Source organism: Carcharhinus amblyrhynchos, chromosome 2 (assembly GCF_965287045.1).
Source record: "Carcharhinus amblyrhynchos chromosome 2, sCarAmb.v2.hapA, whole genome shotgun sequence".
Classification (NCBI taxonomy): domain Eukaryota; kingdom Metazoa; phylum Chordata; class Chondrichthyes; order Carcharhiniformes; family Carcharhinidae; genus Carcharhinus; species Carcharhinus amblyrhynchos.
The window spans coordinates 50060915-50083283 of record NC_137325.1 but is presented as its reverse complement, the minus strand read 5'-3'; the positions used below and the strand labels follow the sequence as shown (position 1 = coordinate 50083283).

General features: G+C 44.0%; 1 protein-coding gene across 5 annotated transcripts in view; it reads right to left on the bottom strand.

The window, feature by feature from the left end:
• adcy2b (adenylate cyclase 2b (brain)) overlaps positions 1 to 22369 on the bottom strand; it is a 668382-nt gene that overhangs the window by 135881 nt on the left and 510132 nt on the right. For all 5 annotated transcript variants that reach the window (XR_013888839.1, XM_080205342.1, XM_080205332.1 and 2 more), the window contains exons 7-8: positions 9951 to 10062; positions 9708 to 9835 (exon numbers count right to left, since the gene is read on the bottom strand). Coding sequence is in view for 4 of the 5 variants with exons in the window: in XM_080205342.1 (XP_080061468.1) it covers positions 9708 to 9835; positions 9951 to 10062 (240 nt within the window). In the remaining variant the exon portion in view is untranslated. The remainder of the gene's footprint in view (positions 1 to 9707; positions 9836 to 9950; positions 10063 to 22369) is intronic.

Here is a 22369-nt window from a genome sequence, read left to right as displayed (position 1 = left end):
AGTTTTGTATAATTGCACACATATTTGGATTTCTACTGCAGAGATCAGAGCACCCTGCAAAACAATCTACTAATTTGCTTGAAACATCTCTGTTAAGTGCACTTTTAACTGAACCAGACATAAAAAGGGAACATCACAATACACCAGATCATGAAGTGATGAGTCACCTAATGTTTGTCAGCAGTAGGTCATCTAAAAGTGCTTCTCTCCTCTCCAACAGGATTTCCGTCTCTTCTCCGTGACAGGATTTCCGCACTTTTCTTTCCGACAGGATTTCCATATGTCTCTCCCTCTATCCATCTTCACTACTTTCCATTTCTCTCTTAGTATTTACCAAGACTCGCTTCCATAGCCAACATTTCCTTCCTCAGTGACTGTCTTCGTCTCCAACTTACCCCATGAGGATTTCAACTGAAATTCCACCCCCCACGTAACTCCAGGATTATAGGTACCTTCAGGATGTACAACATTCTTCGAATTGTTGTTCTCACCGCATCCTGAAAGCCATACTCAGTTCCATGCATCGCCACCTGAAGACACTCGACATATTCTCTCTCAAAGATGTCCCTGTCCCCAGTTTCATTTCATCCTCTGCATCATTCAATGTCTTAACAAAAACCTTTCCTGTTTCTTGCAGATCTAAAGAAACTATTTTGGTGCTGCTTTATGGTCTTGTCTAAAAATGAATCAACTTCACTTCCAGTTTCCACCCCTCCATTGCCTTGGTCCATCTCAGACACTTCCCTTCCCTTCCTTGACGTTTCTGTCTCCATTTCCAGTAATAGACTATCTACCAATATCCATTACAAGCCCACTGACTCCCACAGGTATCTGGACAACAGCTCTTCACATCGTAAGTCCTGTAAGGACTGCATCGCTTTCTCTCAGCTCCTTCGCCTCCAGTGCACTTGTTCCGATGAGGCCATTTTCCAAAATGGTGCTTCTAATGTGTGCTGCTTTTTCCTCAACCGTGGATTCCCAACTACAGTTGTCGACAGGGCCCTCAACAGCGCGCAGTCCATCTCCCGTGCCACGACCCTCACCTCCTGCCCTCCCTCCCAGAACAAGGACAGAGTCCCCCTTGTTCTCACATTTCACCCCGCCAGCCTCCATGTGCAATGCATAATCCTCCACCATTTTCACCAACTCCAGTGTGATGCCACCAACAAACGCATCTTCCCTTCACTCCCTCTGTCAGCATTCTGCAAGAGACCATTTCCTCTGGAATAATCTAGTCCACTCTTCCATTATACCCAACACATCTCCCACCACTCATGGCACCTGCCCATGCAAACGCAGAAGGTGTAACACCTGTCTCTTTACCTCTTCTATGTTCACCATCCAAGGTCCAAAATATTCATTCCAGGTTAAGCAGTGTTTCACTTGTACCTCTTTCAGTTTGGTGTATTGCATTCGCTACTCCCAATATGGTCTCCTCTATATTGTAGAGACCAAGCATAGACTGGGTGATCGCTTTACTGAGCACCTTCGATCTGTGTGCAATCAGGACCCTGACCCTCTGGTTGCTTGCCGTTTTAACACACGATCCTGCTCCCATGTCCACATGTCTGTCCTTTGTTTGCTGCAATGTTCCAGCGAAGCTCAACGCAAACTGGAGGAACAGCATCTCATCTTCCGGCTAGGCACTTTACAGCCTTCCGGTCTCAACATTGAATTCAACAACTACCCCACATCGGGCCCACCCACCGTTTTCATTCTATTTTATTTAGTTATACACTGTATGCTACCTTTTATTTCTTTACTGTCTTTCTTCATTTTACTTTCCTCTCCCAGTCTTCCCTGGTTTCTATGGCTATGACTCATCTTTCATTCCCTCCCCCTGCAGTATAACTATCTCCCACTTTCTATGTCTTTTAACTTTGGCAAAGAGTCATCTGGACTTGAAATGTCAGCTCTTTTCTCTCCTTAGAGATGCTGCCAGACCTGCTGAGATTTTCCAGCATTTTCTCTTTTGGTTTCAGATTCCACATCCGCAGTAATTTGCTTTTATCTAAAAATGAATGCTGGGTTACTCTTATCATACCAAACTTACACTACTTCATCACTGAAATAGTTCAAGATGAAGGAAGGAATGCATTGGCAGACTTCACAGCTAAACTTCTCTATTATACCATCAACCTGCAGGACCTGGTCTATTTACCTGACAGTGACCAAAGATATTCAGCACCACTTCACACAGCTATATGTAATCCATAAGAACACTCGCAGCCAATACAAAGAAGACCAATGGCAATCAGGGTCAGTACTCCTTTCAAGTCTTCTGGCTTTTTCTTTACTTGAAGTATCAACTATTGTGCTGGCCACATGTGGCAGACGGCGAACTAGACATTGATTGGTATTGTTGGTACTCACTGTATGAGGATATAACAATTAAACAACTACTAAATGTTCTAGTATTGCTGTATTCTTCAAAGCTAAGATAGCCATTGACAACAGTGATGTAACTACCTGGGCAACATGAATGTGTTGTCTGTCTGAATTTTTGTGCACGAAGTCACTTGCATGGTGAGACCTGAGGCCCCCAGATATTAGGCTTTATGCCTATGTATAGGGAAGCGCAATCAGAGCCTCCAGCTGTGCAAGAACTAGCTGCTGCAAGGTTAAACGTTTCTGTGCGTCGGCCGGGTCATTGAATGGAACCACGCATTGGGCTTTGACTGGTTCAAGAAGCTGGGATCAGTTCTGGAGATTAATTTGGGGTTCGGATTGAAGGTTCGGTTGGGTCATTGGGTTAAACAAAGAACAACAAAGAACAAAGAACAACCCAGCATGGGAAACAGGCCCTTCGGCCCAACGAGCCCGCGCTGCCGCATCACCCTACACCTATTCTACCCTGCGTGTCTACGAATGAAACCCCTAACTTAGCCAGATTCAGGGGAGAATAGTGTCAATTTAGTAAACCAATCAGCCTAACAGCACATCTTTGGGGTGTGGGAGGAAACCGGAGTGCCCGGAGGAAACCCACGCAACCACAGGGAGAATGCACAAACTCCCACAGACACAGGCCCAAATCCATGTATCTGCACAGCCAGCAGTGTTAGTCACCGAGCTGTTGTGGCGCCCGTCTACCGGTCCACGATCAAGCACACACACCGACACGAAGTACTAGGGCACTCCCGGAACCTCCAAGAGCAGCCCACGCACGACCCACCGTGTGCATGTCCCTCGTTTGACAACGAGGTGGGCCTCCACCTCCGGAATAAAAAGACAAAAACGTTAACTTACAAGTCTGCATTTCCAGTGCCTCCCGAGGTTCTGACCTTATTTAATAGCCCCTACTATAACCCTCCATCCTCGTTTCACTCATGTGTCTGTCTAACTGAACCTTAAACGAGTCCAACGTTCCTGCCTCCACCACCCTCCTCGGTAGCGCGTTCCATACCCCCACAACTCTCTGCGTAAAGAACCTTCCTCTCACATCCAAATTATACCTCTCCCCCCTCACCCTTAAATCATGACCTCTCGTATTTGTACCCAGTCTAGGGAGCAGTCTCTCACTATTGACTCTATCTATTCCCTTCAGTATCTTATATACCAGGGTTCAGGGAAGATCAACAATCAGGAGTGAGGGACATCAGAGGTCACAGGGCAGAGAGGTTGAAGGTCAGGAGATCAATGAACAGATTCAAATGTCGGTGACACGGGTCTTTGGAAAGGCTGATCTGTTTCTATTCCTTCAGGGTCCATATTTATATATGGACCCTTTATGGTGGCTTTGTGGAGTGGGGCTGGCATCATTGGAGGTCCCAAGAGTGGGAGATTGTGTTGGGAGATCAAAGTTTTTCCCTGATTGAAGCTGGAACTACTGCCAAATATATGAAGGCAATCCAAACTTCAGAAAGAGGACTTCAAAAAGACATTAAGCTGCGTACTTGCATATCCAAAGAGCCTAACATTTTCTCAACCTGTTTCAGAGATGTGTGAAAGATACATACTGTAGGATTTTCTGCCTCAATTTTTGGTGGACCAAAAAGTGACAGGGGACAGAGAATCCAATGGAAGTCCCAAAATGGCATTTACACTAGAGGGATTTCCCACTGAGATAGTCTCTGCCTCCTCCGCCAATTGTTGTAATGGGGTTTCCACCATGAAAGTTTGGGAACCCCATTACTATACATTTGAATGTTATTATTGGACATTCCCACTGTATTATTCCCCCCAACATAAGGATTCTCTCAGTTGATGTGACATCATATTGACAACATGCACAGTTCAGTACAGCCCAGGAGGGAGAAGGTCATGCCTGGGAAGTATCCAGTGGGGTCAGGGACCCAGGTCCATGTGGGAATGAAGGTTCTTGGCACTCCCATTCGCTCAGGAGCCAAAGTTGAGCCTGCCCCACTAGTATGACATCATAGGACATACCCCTTAACTTTTTTTCAAAGTATTTGAAAATACGGCAGGAAAACCTAGCAAGGCAGCTGGTAAACTGCTCTCTGTTTTTCCTGCTGGAGACAACACTTAGAAAAAAAAGTAAAAAAAAATCACCCATTATATTTCCTTACCCAATATAGCAAGTGTCGCATTCTGTCCAGGAATGCACATATACTTCCTGCCCAACATATTTGGTATCATCCAAAATAATAAATAATTTGAGGGTGTATTTCAGTGTTTTTTTGCCAAATAAAGAGAATCTCATCTGAAGCTACACCTTACCACCAAAACAAAGTTTCAAGAAATGTCAAAACCATAGAAGATCTAATAATTGTCTGGCACCTTGCAACCATGTGAAGTTCTTTAACAGAGAAGCAGATGGGATTTATTCTATATGAAATAAAACCTCCTGAAACTGAACTGATGATTGTCATGACAATCTGACAGCAGTGTAGATTACACAGTACTCCTACCCATCACCTGAGCAAGTGCTGGTATAAAACAGCAGTGTTAAAATCAGTGACACAACTTCTATATGCTAATGGCAGACTTGGGTCACATCATGTGCATAAGGGGTGCACCAGGCCCCACCTCTCCCCCACCAACTCTTCCACCTCTCCCCTCTCACTTTGGAGTCAATTTTTCAGCATTAAAATGGGGCTTTGGAAAGCACTGAATTTTACTGAAATGAGGAACTATAATCACTCCAAAGGTTGTGAATCTTTGACATGCTCTATTTCCTGAGGGTTGTGAACAATCCACTGTTGAATATATTTAAGGTTGACTTTTGAACTCTCAGGGAATCAAGGGACATGGATGCAGTTGGAAAAGTGGAGTTGAGGCAGAAGATCACGTTGAATGGTAAAGTTGGCTTGAGAGGCTATTCCTGCTCCTATTTCCTATGATCTTGTCTTCTTATTTGTGAACACCATTATCAGTTCTTAAAACAATGATCATTGATGTTTATGAAATCAATATTTACATTTGACAACATATTGTCAACTTGGTAGAGGCAGTGGCGTAGTGGTATTGTTGCTTGTACTAATAATTCAGAAACCCAGGGCAATGCTGAAGGAACCTGGGTTCAATTCCAACCCAGGCAGATGATGGTTGACTCTTAAATTTCCTTGGGGATCCTCTATTTAAATGCCGTACACCCACGGTTGCCTCACACCCCTTGCAACTTTAGAGTCCAGAAATATATCATTTCCTTCTTAAATATATTCAGTGATTAGGCCTCCACTGCATTCCACAGATTCACGACCCTCTGAGTGAAGAAGTTTTTCATCAGGCAGGATTTTATGGCCTCGCATATCCTGAAACAGTGAAATCCTATCCAAAGTCAATGAACCTTTCCATGCTTTTCCCCTCACCTGCTCCAATTCCTGTGGTGTGAGGGTAAAATTCGGCTATCATCCTAGTCCTGAATGAACTCAGTTCTGAATATCCAGTGTCCTGAGACTGTGACCTCTGGTTCTAGACCCTCCAGTCAGAGGAAACAGCATTCCTGCAGCCAGTCTATCCAACCCTGTCAAGAATGAATTTCACTTAGATCTTCTCTCATTCTTCTAAATTACATTAAATACAGGCCATGTCAAAGTGATCACTCCTTACATGCCTATCCTACGATCCCAAGAATCAATTTGGGAAACCTTCACTGCGCTTCCTCCATGGTAAGCGTATTCTTTCTTAGGTAAGGAGCATGGTCTCATCAAGGTCCTGTACAGCTGCAGTAAGACATCCTTTCTCCTGTACTCAAGTCCCCTAGCAATGAAGGACAATGTACCAAGTGTCTTCCCAATAGTTTGCTGTGCCTGCTTTCAGTGACTGGTGTACAAGGACACCCGGGTCCCTTTGTATGTTAACATTTTCCAATCTATCACCATTTAAATCATACTCTGCCATTCTGATTTTTCTACCAAGATGGATAACATTTATCCACAATATACTGCACATGACATGTACTTACCCACTCATTGTCTAAATCACCGTGACCATCCAGATGCCATTTGGAAAGGTGCCCAACATCAGTGACCCACTACTGAAGAAAAAGGTGGACCTCCTGAAAATGAAGATGGATCTCTGAGGCTGGAAGATGTGTCCCCTCCAGGTCTCGGAATTTACAAGGTCCACCAATCGATGCTCCCCACATCCACTGCTGTATTATTCCAGTGCCCAGGGTTGTCTGTGGCCTCCATCCAGAACCCTGCAGGCAGACCTAGGCATTGTTCAGATCAGTCCTGTCATCTGCAAGCTTCGTTGTTTCAGATGTGTTTTGCACCAGCCTGTTTTCACACTGATGCAGCAGAAAATTGGGTATGGGTGATCGGGCCTTCCTCTGCCACCATTCGCAGGATGCAAATTACTTTCACGTTAGATCCAGCAGGTTTCCCATTGTGGGCACCAAAGGAAGATCCCATGGGAAATTCATGCCAATGGAAAAATTACCTTTGGGCCTCTGCTAAATTCCTCCCCCTGAACTGCCACTAAACCTGCTGCAGGGGGCCATGGGACAATTCCACCCCAAATGCATGATTGCTAAATTTGTGGATGACATAAAGGTAGGAAAAAAAATTGTGAGGAAGATTTGAGGAAATTGTGAGGTTAAATGAGTGAGCCAAAAGTTGGCAGATGAAGTATAAAGTGGAAAAATGTGGGGTCACACTTTGGCAGGAAGAAACAAAAGCAATATATTACTTAAACTGAGAAAGACCGCAAAAGCAGGTAGTGCAAAGGATCTGGGTATCCTGGTCCGTGAATTACAAAAAAATCAGAACGCAGGTACAGTAAATGGGATATTGTCATTTATTGCTAAAGGAATGGAATACAAAAGTGGGGAAATTTTGCAACAAATGTGTCAAGCATTGGTGAGACTGGTTTCCTTTCTGCACAAACAGTATAATTGCATTAGAAAAAGTTCGGAGAAGTTTCACTTGACTGATTCCCAGGATGAGGAGCTGTCTTGTAAGTGAAAGTTGTACAAGTGGGTTCATATCTTTTGGAGTTTAGAAGAATGAAAGGCGATCATATTAAAACATATATATAAGATTTGAGGGTAACTAACAGCGTGGATGGTAACAGGATGCTTCATTTTGTGGGAGAGACGAGAAAGAAATTTTAAAGATGAGGGATCTCACATTTAAGACGGAGGTGAGGAGAACATTAAATAGACACGGATTAATCAGTGATAGTTAGCATGGACTTGTTAAGGGGAGGTTGAGTTTGACAAATTTATCATATTTTTTGAGAAGAGCCCCAGGAGGGTTGATAAGGGTAATACATTTGATGTGCTCTATGCTGACTTTACCAAGGCTTTTGATAAGGTCTCTCATGGCAGACTGGTCAAGAAACTAAGGGCCCATGGGATCCAAGGAAAAAAGACACATGGAATTCAAAATTGACTGAAAGACAGGAAGCAGAGGATGATGGTGGAGGGATATTTCTGTGACTGGAAGTCTGTTTCCTGTGGGATTCCCGCAGGGCTCGGGGCCCTTGCTATTTTTGGTGTACATCAATGATTTCAACTTAAATATAGGGGGCATGATTAAGGGGTTTGTGAGTCACACAAAATTGGTAAGGTGGTGAATAGTAAGGAGGATAGCAGTGGGCTGCACGAAGATATCAATGGACTGGTCAGATGAACAGAACAGAGCAAATGGAATTCAAACCGAAAAAATGTGAGGTAATTCACATGGGGAAGCTAACAAAGCAAAGATTTACACTATGAATGGTAGGGCTCTGGAAAGTACTGAAGTTCAGAAGGATCTTAGAGTGCATATCCATAGATCTCTGAAGGTGAATAGGCCAGGTGGATAACTTGGTTACGAAGGTCTATGGGATACTTGTCTTTATTAGCCAAGACATAGGATACAAGAGCAGGGAGGTCATGCTGGAACACCATGCTGGAACTGTTTAGAACACTGGTTAAGCCACAACAGCAGTTCTGGTAACCACGTTATACAAAGTATGTGATTGCACTGGAGAGGGTGCAGTGATTGCACTGGGCAGGGTGTGGAGGAAATTTACCAGAATGTTGCCTGTGCTGGAGGGTCAGAGCTATGAAGGAAGATTGGATAGACTTGGGCTGTTTTCCTTGGTGTAGTGAAGGCTGAGAAGGGGACTTGATCGATGTATAAAGATTATGAATATATAGGGTGACAGGAAGAACTTTTTACATTAGTAGATGGGCCAATAACCAGGGGCATAGATTTAAAGCAAGTAGAAAGCTAAGAGGGGAGTTGAAGAGAAACTTCTTCACTCAGAGGATGGTGAGAGTTAGAACTCATTGCCTGGAAGGGCACCTGAGTCAGAAATCTCATTGCATTTAAGAAGTATTTAGATATTTAGATAGATGGCACAAAGAGCCACCAGATGGAAAAAGCTACCACTGCTATCAGCAAGCTCAACATTGCTTTTCATGCCAGCCATCAGCTTTTGCCGATTTCCAGGAAAATCTTGTCCCGCATTTACCATTATTCACAGACTTGATCCCAACTATTAGCGTGCAATTTCACAAATTGTTCATAAGGAAACTTGATTAACCAAAATGTCAAATCATGCTCTGCTGTATTACTTCTATTTGCACAGAAGAATATTATTACATTATTAATAGTGATTTGTAAAACAAAGTAGTAAAGGTCAATCAGTTAGGTTTAGCTGGAAGAAAACACTATCAATGAATAGGAAGGTGAATTTTTAAATTTAAAGTTTATAATCATTTAAGTAAGTAATCCTTGAAGGTCTTTGCTGCTATTCCCATATTTTCACAGCTTTCGAAATCTCTCCAAGCAGCACATCAGCTACAGGCTACACACCACTTGACAGACTGCAACTGAAGTCACTGTTAGTATATGTGGATAACTCTTACAGTGATCTTCCGTAAAGGAAAACTCAATATCATCGCATTACCATGAGACAAAGCTGAAATTGTCATCTTGTTTCATGTGAAAATAAGCTTATGATCCATCACTGTTTAGATGTTGCCGGTTGGTGTTCCAATGGATTTTGTCATCAATCTATGCCAAAACTCATAATAACTTATAAATTGTTGTTTGAAGATGCTTGCTTCTGTTTTGTGGATATATTTGGTTCACTTATCCAAAGAACTGTCACAAAATACAATATACAAAATGGGGTTTTAAAGATGACACCCTTGAAACAGAAGTACACATCTCTGACCGACATTTTGCATAGATCCAAGTTTAGAACAAGCAGCCAAGATTAACATTTAGGAATCCAGTAGTAAGACAACTGGAAAATCAGTATGACATTATTTATATTCCTAAAAATGGAAGGGTTTAGATGCAACTTACTTTATGGCTTCGCACATGTCCAATCCCATTTTGACACAGTTTTTGGCATGGTTTGGCAAGGATATTGGTAAACCAGAAACACAGTAGTAGCAGTCCCCTAAAATCTTGATCCTCATACAATCATTTTCCTGAATAAAACCAAAAGTAAAACTCACTGATTAATGACAATGCATGATAATGGATGCAACTCCAAATATTCAGATTCATAGTAGAGTACTCCTTGTTAGTATATGAGCTGCTTACCTTTGCAATTTGATCAAACTTGCCAAACAACTCATTGAGTGTGTGCACAAGCTCCCCAGGAGAACATTCACTGGCCAGGCGTGTGAAACCCACAATGTCAGCATACAATATACTGCAGAAACATAAATATTTGAAGCATTTGACTTTCATTGCCAATCATATTAATAAAGCAACCCTACAACATGCTGTACCCATTGATGGAAAAATCTAGAAAAATGTAATAGTGAAGTAATGCTAAGGCTGGCAGACTTGAGTTAAGGCTGCTGAGTGCATCCCATATTGGACTAGGTGACATAATGGGCCCTATTTTACCACTGCAGGCGCAAAAATGTGGTAAAGTCGGGTGTGAGGCCATTAATGCAATCCGTGCCTGTGTCCGTGCAGATGGCCACTTTACCGAGACCCAGGAATGGCAATGAACCGATTCATGCCCTAAACGGGCGCAACAGCGATTTAAATATATTTGCATGTATTTCAATTGAATTAATGAACTGCCCGCCCAACTTTATCAGCATTTCCCCCTTTACCACCATGTTCGCCGATCCAGAATCACGCTGAAATGAACCTGATGAATAAAAGTCTGAATTGGGCACTCCAGCTGTTGAAGAGCGAGTTCAGAGCTTCCAACAGCTCCCTGATTCAGATCGGTGGTGGTGATGGTGGGGGGTCAGATCATTCTTTGGTTGGGGTGGGGGGAGGGGAGTGAGGCCAGACCGTCGTCTGGTTGTGTGGGGGCGGGGGGAGGGAGGAGAGAGAGAAGAGGAGGAGGTGGGTCAGATGTATCTCTGGTGGAGAGGAGGAGGAGAGGGAAGCCCAAGTGTTGTCTGGTGGGGGGTGCAGGGAGGGCCAATAGTTGTCTGGTGGTGTGGGATATGGGTGGCAGGAGATGGGTCAGATGTTCCTTTGGGGAGGGGAGGGAGTGAGGCCAGACCATTCTCTGCAGCGGGGGCAGGGGGGAGGAATGAGTGAGGCCAGATCGTTCTCTGGGGGGAGGGGAGAGTAAGGCCAGATCGTTGTCTTGGGGGTGGGGGTGGGAGTGAGGCCAGATCATTCTCTTGGGGGTGGGGGGGGGGGTGGCGGTGGCGGCGGCGGCGAGTGAGGCCAGATCGTTCTCGGGTGGGGGTGAGTGAGGCCGGATTGTTCTTTGGGTGGGTGGGGAGGAGTGAGGCCATATCATCGTCTGGGTGGGGTTGCGGTGGGGAGGAGGGAGGCGGGTAAGATCTTTCTCTGGTGTTGGGGGGGGCAGATGAATCCCTGGTGGGGTGAGGGGGACAGGGGGGTCTGCTGCCACTCTGCAGGCGATCGGTGGTGGGGGGGGGGGGAGGAGGCGGCAGGGAGTCACAATCGGTCTGGGTAGCGGGTGGGATAGATAGATAAGGGGACAGTGATGTCTGTGGGGGCCATTGTTCCTGTTTATACTCCCAGGCTGCTTTCTCTGGCCTGGGAGCAATCTGACAGGGGTGCACTTTTTCAAATGTTTTTCGAACAGCGCATGTGCAGTTCAGAGCTCTGATCATTTCAGGCATGCTAAGCCCTGCCCACAGCGCAAATGGGACCCGTGATTTTTTTCAGGCTAAGTGCGTATGGGGACGCCTGAAAGCAGATTTCTAAGTCGGATCTGAATTACACCCAGATTGAGCACTTAGAATGAAAATAGTAACATCAGGCCCAATGTGTGAGGTTAGATTCATGCTTAGAGCTCTGCTTCCCAAGTGCCGTAACAGCAGATACAAAACCCTCTTATTCACCTGTAATCACATCACTTCCAATGACCCCAAAAACTCTTTTCATGTGAGACAGCCACTCACTTAGACTTCCACTAATCTAGTGAATTATATTCCCATTCATTATGCAGTCTTCTCTATATTGTAGAGTAATGGAGTTTGGTGGATTACGTGTCTGAATATCATTCTGCTTCCAAATATCATCCTGACCTCCTTATTGTCCATTGTTTTAATGTCCCATCTCATTCTCTTTCTCTTTTGCTTTGGTCTCCAATACTGTTTCAACCAAACAACCGAATTTCAACTAAATCCTTTTTCTGGATAGTTTTCTGATCTGATCGTTGTTATAGTTGGGCTGCTGGGAATATTGGGTGGGTCTACTAACCTCCAACGGGAATGAGTGTGGTGAGTTGTAATTTCAATTTTAGATTTTTTGACAGATCTTAGTTCTGCCTAAGAAGTAGCAATGGTGGGAGTTATGGTGTGCTTAGTGTTGACCTGTCTTTTTTCTTTTTGAACATGGAAGATCCTCTTTATATTCTCATCAGTTCTGTTTTCATTTCAAATCTCTTGCATCTACAGTTCCAAACAACCCTTTTCAATTTCCTACCATGTTTATATCTTTTCCTTTCTGTTCACCAAATTCATGTCTTTATTCTATTTTAGCTATTTGCATATTTTGTTCTATTATTTGCCAAGACTGTCTTGGAGTAGGACATCTTATAGCAATGCAATATTAGATTGGATTGTGTATGTATAGGTTTTAAATGTTTTTGTGCACAAAATTGCTGGAAATGCAAACTGATTGCAGCATAAGAAGGGCATTGGGGTATCTTGGATCTTGGGACAAAGAATTCCGTTAGCCAGTGAGATCAAAGACTGAGGAATAGAGGGACTGAGAAGATGTGGACTGTTAATTAATGTGGATCAATTCAATGTAAAATTCTGCAAAGAAAGATAAACAGAGTGAAATAAAAATTGGATCTTGAGAGAAAAAAATGAAGAAAACATGTAGAAATGTAAAACTTAGCATTTTTCAAATCTCAAATAATAATCCACAACCTGAAGGAATAAAATTTAAAGCTTTTAATTGTTCTCTTCCTGGGCAAATAGCAATTAGTAGCAATTGTTAAAATTGTATTTATGTTAACACTGTTAAAATTGTACTTCTGCTGTTAGTTAGTAGATAGTATCTTTGATGAGATTATTGCACAATTTATGTGCCAATGCAGCAACTATGTGACTGTTATGGGGATGTTAAGAACAAAGTGCCATTTTCACAAATCACAAAGCATCTTTTACAGTTGTAAGCTGATTTGAACAGTAATAATGGTTTAGATGTTCACATGGTATTTTCATCAGCAAATTCCTTGACTTTTCATTGCTTCATTGACATGATACATAAAACACTTTCTTGTTTTTCCTGCAGTTTCAAGGTTATTAAACCCATTAACCTCTTCTATGTGTATCTTCTTCACCCTTTTTCAATTCTGCTTAAATATTGGCTTATTTTTTCCATTTTTAGTTCTGACAAAGGGTTGCAGCTGGCATGCTGATATATGGGGCTGAACTTAACGTTGGCATCACGGGTCTCACCTGCTGACTGCAGAACCAGTAGCAACCCTTCCGATCAGGCACTTAACCAGACACCTTCAGGCCATCCCTGGGATTTAGGCCCTTGGGGCAGAAATTACTCCCCCTGAGAGCTACCGCACTTTATCGCCCATTAGAAATCATGGTTGTTGCCGGTAATGTTCCCAGCATAGGCTCCCAGCACATAGCTGAGTCCAGGATGGGATGAATATCACAGGGAGGGGGTTTCTCATTAGGGATGGTGGATGAGGTCAGAAGAAAGGGAGGGGGGTGGCTCTCAGTGATCAGTCCCTTCCTAATACCAGGTCCCTCGATCAGTGCCTTTGAAGGAGGACCACCATTGCTTCCCCTTCTCCCTCACATGCTGTAAAACTGCAAGCAATTTTGTTACCTCCCCACATAGAGACTCTGCAACCATGTTGGGATAAGGTCTTTAAGTGGGCATTAATTGCCACTAATGACCTCAATTACATCCTTGCAGGAAGAGATTCATGGGCCTTCCTACCCAAATTTAATCAAGCAGAGGTAGGAAGGCAACAGGGTCCCCATTCCCCATCCTTCACCTGATTAGATGACCCTTGCCTTCAAATTTGCCACTGGGGAAGGGATTTTTAAATTCTGCCCATAATTTCATTGCACAGTTGCTAATGAATATCCAGAAATCTTCCAGAATTTGCATTTTCTTTTCATTCTGGTCTCGTTTCTGCCACTTTTTGCACTCAAGAATTATATTGCTGACCAAATTATAACAACACTTTTGAGCCAATTCATAAATGCAATTTGTACCACTGGTGGAAAATTGTCAATAGAAATGCCAAATTTTAAGTTCAAATTACACATATATATACAAAGAGATAGTTAGTCAATATGTATAAGATGTTGAGAGGTATAGATCAGATTTTCAGAGGCTATTTCCCAGGCCTGAAGTGGTCATAACGAGAGGACACAGGTTTAAGGTGCTGGGGAGTAGGTACAGAGGAGATGTCAGGGGTAAGTTTTTCACTCAGAGGGTGGTGGGTGAGTGGAATCGGCTGCCGTCGGTGGTGGTGGAGGGGAACTTGTTGGGGTCTTTTAAGAGATTTCTGGATGAGTACATGGGATTTAATGGGATTGAGGGTTATAGATAGGCCTGGTAGATAAGGATATGATCAGTGCAACTCGTGGGCTGAAGAACCTGTTTGTGCTGTAGTGTTCTATATTCTATGTTAAATTATTTTATTATGTTAAATTATTTTAATTATGTTAAATTGCATAAATGCAATTTCTACTACTGGTAGAAAATTCTCAATGTAAGTGCCAAATTTTAAGTTCAAATTATAAACAAGTACACAAAGAGATAGTTAGTCAATATGCTACATTATTTTCAGTACAACTGCTTGTATACTTAAGCTACATATTCTTATTGATATACTGCTCTCCTCCAAATACTAAAACAAAATAAAAATATGTGGACCCTTCAGTATTGTCTAACATTGCTTGAACTCCAAAAACGCCTAATTTCTGAGAAATTACTATAAGCGTTCAGCTTACATATATCACTATCAAATAATGCATTCTGTTCCATTGCATGAAATGGATGTTGCAGATGAGGATGAAATGGAAACATTGATGTTTTTGAGGGTTTTTTTTCACAAATTATACTTATGGCAGAGAGCTTCCACATTAAAATTCACGGGTAGAAAAACCAAGTAGGTATGCTGGCCTCTGTGGCAATGTTCCAAATATGCATTTCTATTTTAAGAAACCTTTGCTAAGAGCACTAATTTGTAACTTTGAAAGGATGGTGCTGCAAATTTTCTGCCAATATTCCTGTGCTCGCACACTCTGGGAACTGCATAAATGCCTTCTTCGCATTGGATTTGCTCGAGGAAGAGCTATGAGAATAGGAAAATGCTGAGCATGATGTCAGGCAGAAAAGAATCTGTGCCATCAAGTCTTGCAAATGAATTATGTCGCAAGTCTACCACACCAGACAAAGCTATCTAATAATGATCATAGAGATATGTATAAGGAGGCTTAGATTTAATAATGACGCAGTGGCAGATTTGTATCCTCTCCTTCAGTAAGTTCTCCAGACAATTCTGATTTGATTGATTTATTATTGTCACATGTATTTGTATACTATGAAAAGTATTGTTTCTTGCATGCTATACAGACATATTGTGCATAGAGAAGGAAAGAAGAGGTTACAGAATGTAGTGTTACAGTCATAGAGAAAGATCAACTTAATATGAGGTAGGTCCACTCTTTGAAGTCTGGTGGCAGCAGGAAAGAAGTTCTTGAGTTAGTTGGTACATGACCTCAGACTTTTGTATCTTTTTCCCCATGGAAGAAAATGGAAGAGCATATGTCTGTGGTGCATGGGGTGCTTGATTATGCTGGCTGCTTTTCCAAGGCGGCAGGAAGTGTAGACAGACCCAATGGATGGGAGGCTGGTTTGTATGATGGACTGGGCTTTGTCCACGACCCTTTGTAGTTTCATGTGGTCTTGAAACTAGAGCAAGAGCCATACCAAGCTGTGACACATCCAGAAAGAATGCTTTCTATGGTGCATCTGTAAGAATTGGTTAGAGTCGTAGCCGATATGTCAAATTTCCTTAGCTTCCTGAGAAAGTAGAGGCATTTTTAGGCTTTCTTAACTATAGCATCAGAGTGGAGGGACCAGGACAGGACAGGTCATCTGGACACCTAGAAGTTTGAAGCACTTGATGATTTCCACTTCATCCCTGTTGATGTAGACAGGGACATGTCTTCCGCTACACTTCCGGAATCGCTGACTATCTCCTTTGTTTTGCTGACATTGAGGGAGAGATTATTGTTGTCGCACCAATTCACCAGCTTCTCTATCTCTTTCTTGTACTCTGTCTCATCATTTTTTGAGATCCGACCCATTACAGTGGTGTCATTAACAAACTTAGAAATCAAGTTGGAGGGGAATTTGACCACACAGTCATAGATGTATATGGAGTCTAGTAAGGGGCTGAGGATACAGCGTTGTGAGGCTCGTGTGTGTTAGGATATTGTTTAGTATTATCAATGAAATATGTCTCTCAAGCTTTATTTGTTGGGCTCATCCCAGACTAGCTTCAGCATTATTTAACAAGTTATGACAGACATATTGGATAGAATCCTCCCAAAGTGACATAATATATGAAAATGGGTGTGTTCCACACCTGTCTTTTGGGGGAGCTCTGAATTTCAATCTTCTGGCACTTTGTCAGATTTCCCAGTGAATCAGGAGACCTTCTCTCATACCACCTCCCTTTCCCCCCACAATGGACATCGGACACTTCCTTCATCATCAGTGTATTGCTACCCCACAACAACTGGCATGAAACATCAGGACCCCCGACACCCTCAACATGTCCTTCCTGTTACGCATCCTCCACCTCTCCCCCAACTGTACAACCAGCTCTCTGACAGAGCTCCTGTCTGCACAGTCATCCCCCTTACCGACTCTCTTCTGCATAAGTCCCCACATCATTGTGCATACTCTCATCATAGCTCCACCCATTTGGCACTGCCCCTGGCATACTTATAGTGCCAGATAGGCACTGCCTGGATGCCAGATAGACACCACCTGCACTGCTGGTCCCTGCCTTCAACTCCTGGGGGCTTCTATGTCCTCCGGTCCCTCTGGTGTGGCCATAGCGCCCTGGTCTCTACTACTTCAAGTCCCTGTGCTTGCTGACCTGTATTGATTCACATTCAAGAAATGTCTTGATTTCAAAATTCTCAATCTTGTATTCAAATATCTCCATGACCTCAGCCCCCCAGTCTTTGTTACCTTCTCCAGCCCCACAACTGTTCAAGATATCTGATCTCTGCGAAATCTGGCCTCTCAATCATCTCTATTTAAATTACTCCATTAAAAGTCATGTTTATTTAGTTGTTTAGGCTCCAAGTTCAGGAATTCACTCCCCACACCTCTCTGCCTCTCTATCTTGCTTCCATTCTTTAAGGCCATCCTTAAAGCCTATCTCTTTGATCAAGCTTTTGGTGATTTGGCATCATGGGCAGGATTTTCCACCTTCTGTGGCAAAGATAGCCCACCATTGATGTCGGGGGGATTTTCTGGTCCCGCTACAAAGAATCCATGACAGATCGGACTGGAAGATCCTACCAGCAGAAGCAGCCAGAAAGTCCCACCCAATATCTTCTTATGTGATTCCGTGGCATGTTTTGGTTTATAATGCTGTTGCAAAGTGCCTAAAGATATTTTATAAAGGCACTATATAAACTTAAGTTGTTGTTGAAAGGGTACTAAATGGATATTGTCTTTTATTCTCCGAGTTGGAGGATATATAATTGTATAGAAACAATGACAAAAGACACATTATCATGTTGGTGAACAGAATAGGAACCTGTCTTATTCATCACGTTTTTAATCACTTCTTTTCCAAAATATATGTTTAATTACAAGCTCACTAAAAAGACATCAGAAGATATTTCATGTTGTACTCATCTAGCGGAGTAGTTTTATTTCCCATAATAAAAACACCGACCTTTAAAATTGCCATCTGAATATGTGTCTGCACGTAAAATGCAGTCATCATGTGACATTTACCATAATAGGGGCACTTCTTAATTGTGGGTGGGCACCCAGGTTTCCCTTTCCATAATTGTTTATGATATTCTGTCTGACTGAACTTTTCAGAATAGATATCCTTACCCATTTCAGGAACTTTGAATACTCCAAACTGATTTTCACACAGATACTTACTGTGTTACCCATAGTAATTGCTATCCTTACTTATATTGTTTAAAGGTATTACTTTTCTGCTATCCATCCCTTTTGATATATGCGAGCTTAAGTCTAGTGGAAACTATGCAGCATTTTAAACTAGGTCATCTTATTAGAATGAAGATGAACATGAAGATTTCTATTCAAACATCTCCATTGCCAATCATCAGTGAATATAAATTATTATTTTTAATATTCATGGAATGTGGAGACCAGAGGCAAAAGAAGGTTTATTGTCCACTCCTAATCACCCCTGAGAAGGTCGTTGTGTGATACCTTCCTGATCTGCTGTGGTACATCTATGTAGTTACACCACAATGCTGTAATATAGAGGGTTCCAAAATTTTGGCCCAGTGACAATGACCGAAGACGTATTTCCAAGTTAGGATGGTGTGTGGCATAGAAGGGAACATGCAGCTCATGCTGTTTCTGTGTGCCTACGGTCCTTGTTCTTGATGTGGGGATGCCGGCGTTGGACTGGGGTAAATAAGAACATAAGAAGTAGGAGCAGGAGTAGGCCATCTAGCCCTTCGAGCCTGCCCCGCCATTCAATAAGATCATGGCTGATCTGTCGTGGCTCAGTTCCACTTTCCCACCCTCTCCCCATAACCCTCAATCCCCTTGCTTATCAAAAACCCATCAACCCGCGTCTTAAAAATATTTAGCGAGGCAGCCTCCACCACTTCAACGGGCAGAGAATTCCAGAGATTCACCACCCTTTGAGTGAAGAAGTTCCCCCTCAACTCTGTTCTAAACTGCCCCTCCTTTATCTTGAGGCTGTGCCCCCTAGTCCTACTGTCCTTTCTGAGCGGGAAGAGTCTCTCCACCTCTATCCTATCCATCCCATTCATCATCTTATATGTCTCAATGAGATCTCCCCTCATTCTTCTAAACTCTAACGAGTACAAGCCTAGTTTATTCAGTCTCTCCTCATAGCTCAACCCCCTCAACTCCGGCATCAGCCTAGTAAACCTCCTCTGCACTCCCTCCAAGGCCAAAATATCCTTGCATAAGTGCGGCGACCAAAACTGCACACAGTACTCCAGCTGCGGCCTCACCAGTGCCCTATACAGCTGCAGCAAGACCTCCCTACTTTTATATTCAATCCCCCTCGCTATGAAGGCCAGCATCCCATTTGCCTTCCTGACCACCTGCTGCACCTGCAGGCTGGGTTTTTGCAACTCATGCACAAGGACCCCGAGGTCCCTCTGCACCGTTGCCTGCTGCAGTTTTTCGCCACTTAAGTAATAGTCCTTCCTACCATTATTCCTACCAAAGTGGGCCACCTCGCACTTGCCAACATTAAATTCCATTTGCCAGTTCCTGGCCCATTCGCCCAGCCTATCTAGATCCTTCTGCAGATTCTCACCACCCTCCGCGCAATTTGCCGTTCCACCAATCTTGGTGTCACCAGCAAATTTTGACACCATACACTTGGTTCCCTCCTCCAGATCATCTATATAAATGGTAAATAGCTGAGGCCCCAGCACCGACCCCTGGGGCACTCCACTAGTCAACAACCGCCAATCCGAATAGCACCCATTGACTCCCACTCTCTGCCTCTTATTTGACAACCAATCCTCTATCCACGCTAACACCCTACCCCCAACTCCATGCCCCCTTACCTTCTGCAATAACCTCTTGTGAGGTACCTTGTCAAACGCCTTCTGAAAATCAAGAAAGACCACATCCACCGGCTCGCCTCTATCCACCGCCCTAGACACATCCTCATAGAACTCCAATAAATTTGTCAGACTCGACTTCCCCTTAACAAAACCGTGCTGCGTCTGCTCTATCAAGCAGTTCCCCTCAAGATGCCCCTCAAAATACAGTAAGAAGTCTCACAACACCAGGTTGAAGTCCAACCAGTTTATTTGATAGTAAACCTACAAGCTTTCGGAAACGTTGTGTGGAACTTTCCACACACCTGACGAAGGAACAGCGTTTCCGAAAGCTTGTGGGTTTACTAGCCAATAAACTGGTTGGACTTTAACCTGGTGTTGTAAGGCTTCTTACTGTCCTTGTTCTTCTCAGTGATGAAGATTGCAAATTTTGGAAAGAACAGCTGAAGAAGCAATGATGGTTGCCACAATGTGTTGGTGGTAAAGAGTATGCATTTTTAAGGTAGTGAATTTGATGCCAATGTAGAGATGCTGTTTTGCTTGGGACGCTGTTCGTGAGAGTTGCTGGAGCTGCAATTGTGTGGTTAATGGAATATATTCCATCACACTCTTGGTCTATGGCTTCTGTCAGTGGAAAGGCTTTGGAGAATCAGGAGATAAGTTACATGCCACAGAATTCATAACATCTGACCTGTTCTTCTAGCCACAATATTTGTGCAGCTGATCCAGTTAAGCTTTTAGTCAATGATATCCCCCGATGGATGATGTCCAGGGATTCAATGATGAGAATGCCATTGAATGTCAAGATGGTTAGGTTGACTGTTGCGATGCTAAGGTTATCTCATGATGGAAATGGCCATTGGCTGGCATCTGTGTGGCCTAAATGTTAGTTGCACCGGTCACCTTCTAATATCTCACACAAACACACAAAAAGGCAATATTCATGTATGAGCCTTAATATGAGCTGTAAGAGAGTATGATTTGTGTCCTTAGTAAATGTCTACACAATCACTTCTTGTAACTTCTAGGCAGAGATCAAGGGCTGAATTTTGCAATAGCGGAGGGAAACAATTGTTGGGATTGTTTTCCAGTCCCCTCAGGCACCTTCTTGATGCAAGGTGACACAGTGGTTAGCACTGCTGCCTCACAGCGCCAGGGAGCTGGATTCAGTTCCAGCCTCGGGTCATTGTTTGTGTGGAGTTTTCCTCTTGTCTGCATGGGTTTCTTCCGAGTGCTCTGGTTTCCTCCCACAGTCCAAAGATGCGTGGGTTAGGTTGATTGGACATGCTAAATTGACCCTAGTGTCAGCGGATTAGCAAGGTAAATACGTGGGGTTACGGGAATAGGGCCTGGGTGAGGTTGTGGTCAGTACAGGCTCAATGGGCTGAATGGCCTCCTTCTGCACTGTAGAGATTCTATGAATAACCTGCCTTCACCTTTTCTAAGGCTTCAAATGGACCAGTGCACAGGGCTGCAATTCTCCCATTGCGGCCCACCACTTTTCTGGTGGGTCTGGCTGGGCGATGCGTGTCTGTACCCTTGAACGGGGATTTGTGCATGCGTGGGAAACACATGCGCATCTCCCAGATCTGGTGAGCACTCACTGGCCAGATCACACTGGAAACCTGCGGGAAGGCAGGTAAGTAACTTAAATCTGTAATTAATAAATTTTAAATATGTATTTTTGTTAATTATTGGGACTTCTAAGGTTCCGATCGAATCTTCCACCCTGCCAGGAGTATTCCATTCTGGCAGGGTTCAGATTAGCTCCCCATCTTTGGGGAACTAGTGGGAGACCCCGTTGGAATGAAGGGAGATGCAATCGGGGTCCCCCGACGGGTCAGGTGGCGGGGGGTGGTGCCCCTGGGTATGGGCACCCAGGCATTGCCAGTCTGTGCTCCCTGGCACTGCCCAAGGGGCAAAGTGCCCATGCCCGGGGACACCTTGGCACTGCCCACCAGGCATCGAGCAGTGCCAAGGAGGTGGGGCCTATTTTGGGCAGAGCCTAGCGGTGATCAGTGGGGTGGGGGGTCCCACTGCCACTTTGTAGACAGGATCGGTCTGGGAAGGAAGGAGGGCAGCGATTGGGGTGGGTGGGGGAGGTAGGGGTGGTCTGCCGAGGGGTAGGGCCTGCCTCGGTGGTGGGGGGGGGGGGGGGGGGGGGCGGGGATATCTGACCTGGGGGAGGTCAGCGGGGGGGTGGGGGTGTCTGCCAAGATGAGGGGATGGGGTGATCACCATTGCTAGGGGGTGGGACCTGGGCATTAGGGCACTCTGGGTTGGGGGGGGGGGGTCAGGGCTGGCCTGGGAATTGCTATTGGGGTTGTGATCAGGCTGTGGGGGATGGGGAAGGGGGGGTAGTTGCTGGAGTGGCAGCACTGCTGAGGTCCTGATTCTGTCAGATTCTGATACGAATAGGCCCCGCCCTCTGGGTTTTAATGAGATTCATGACTGGGACCTCTGCAGTGCACAGAATACGGAGATTCAGGTAAGAAGTTGAACTATCAGAACAGACGGGGTTTAGAATAGTTATCCCGTCAATTTTGGGAGAATCACCCCCTAGGGTTGACTAAGCGTGGAAGTGGCTGTATCACTGTGGAGTACTGAATGTATCATTGGGTTGTCTTCTTACTCTGTTAACTGCTTTTCTCTCTTTGCACTTTATATATGTTCACACTTTAAGTCATGCAGCTGTGACTCCTCTAATTGCTGCTGAGACTAAAAAATATGAGCTGA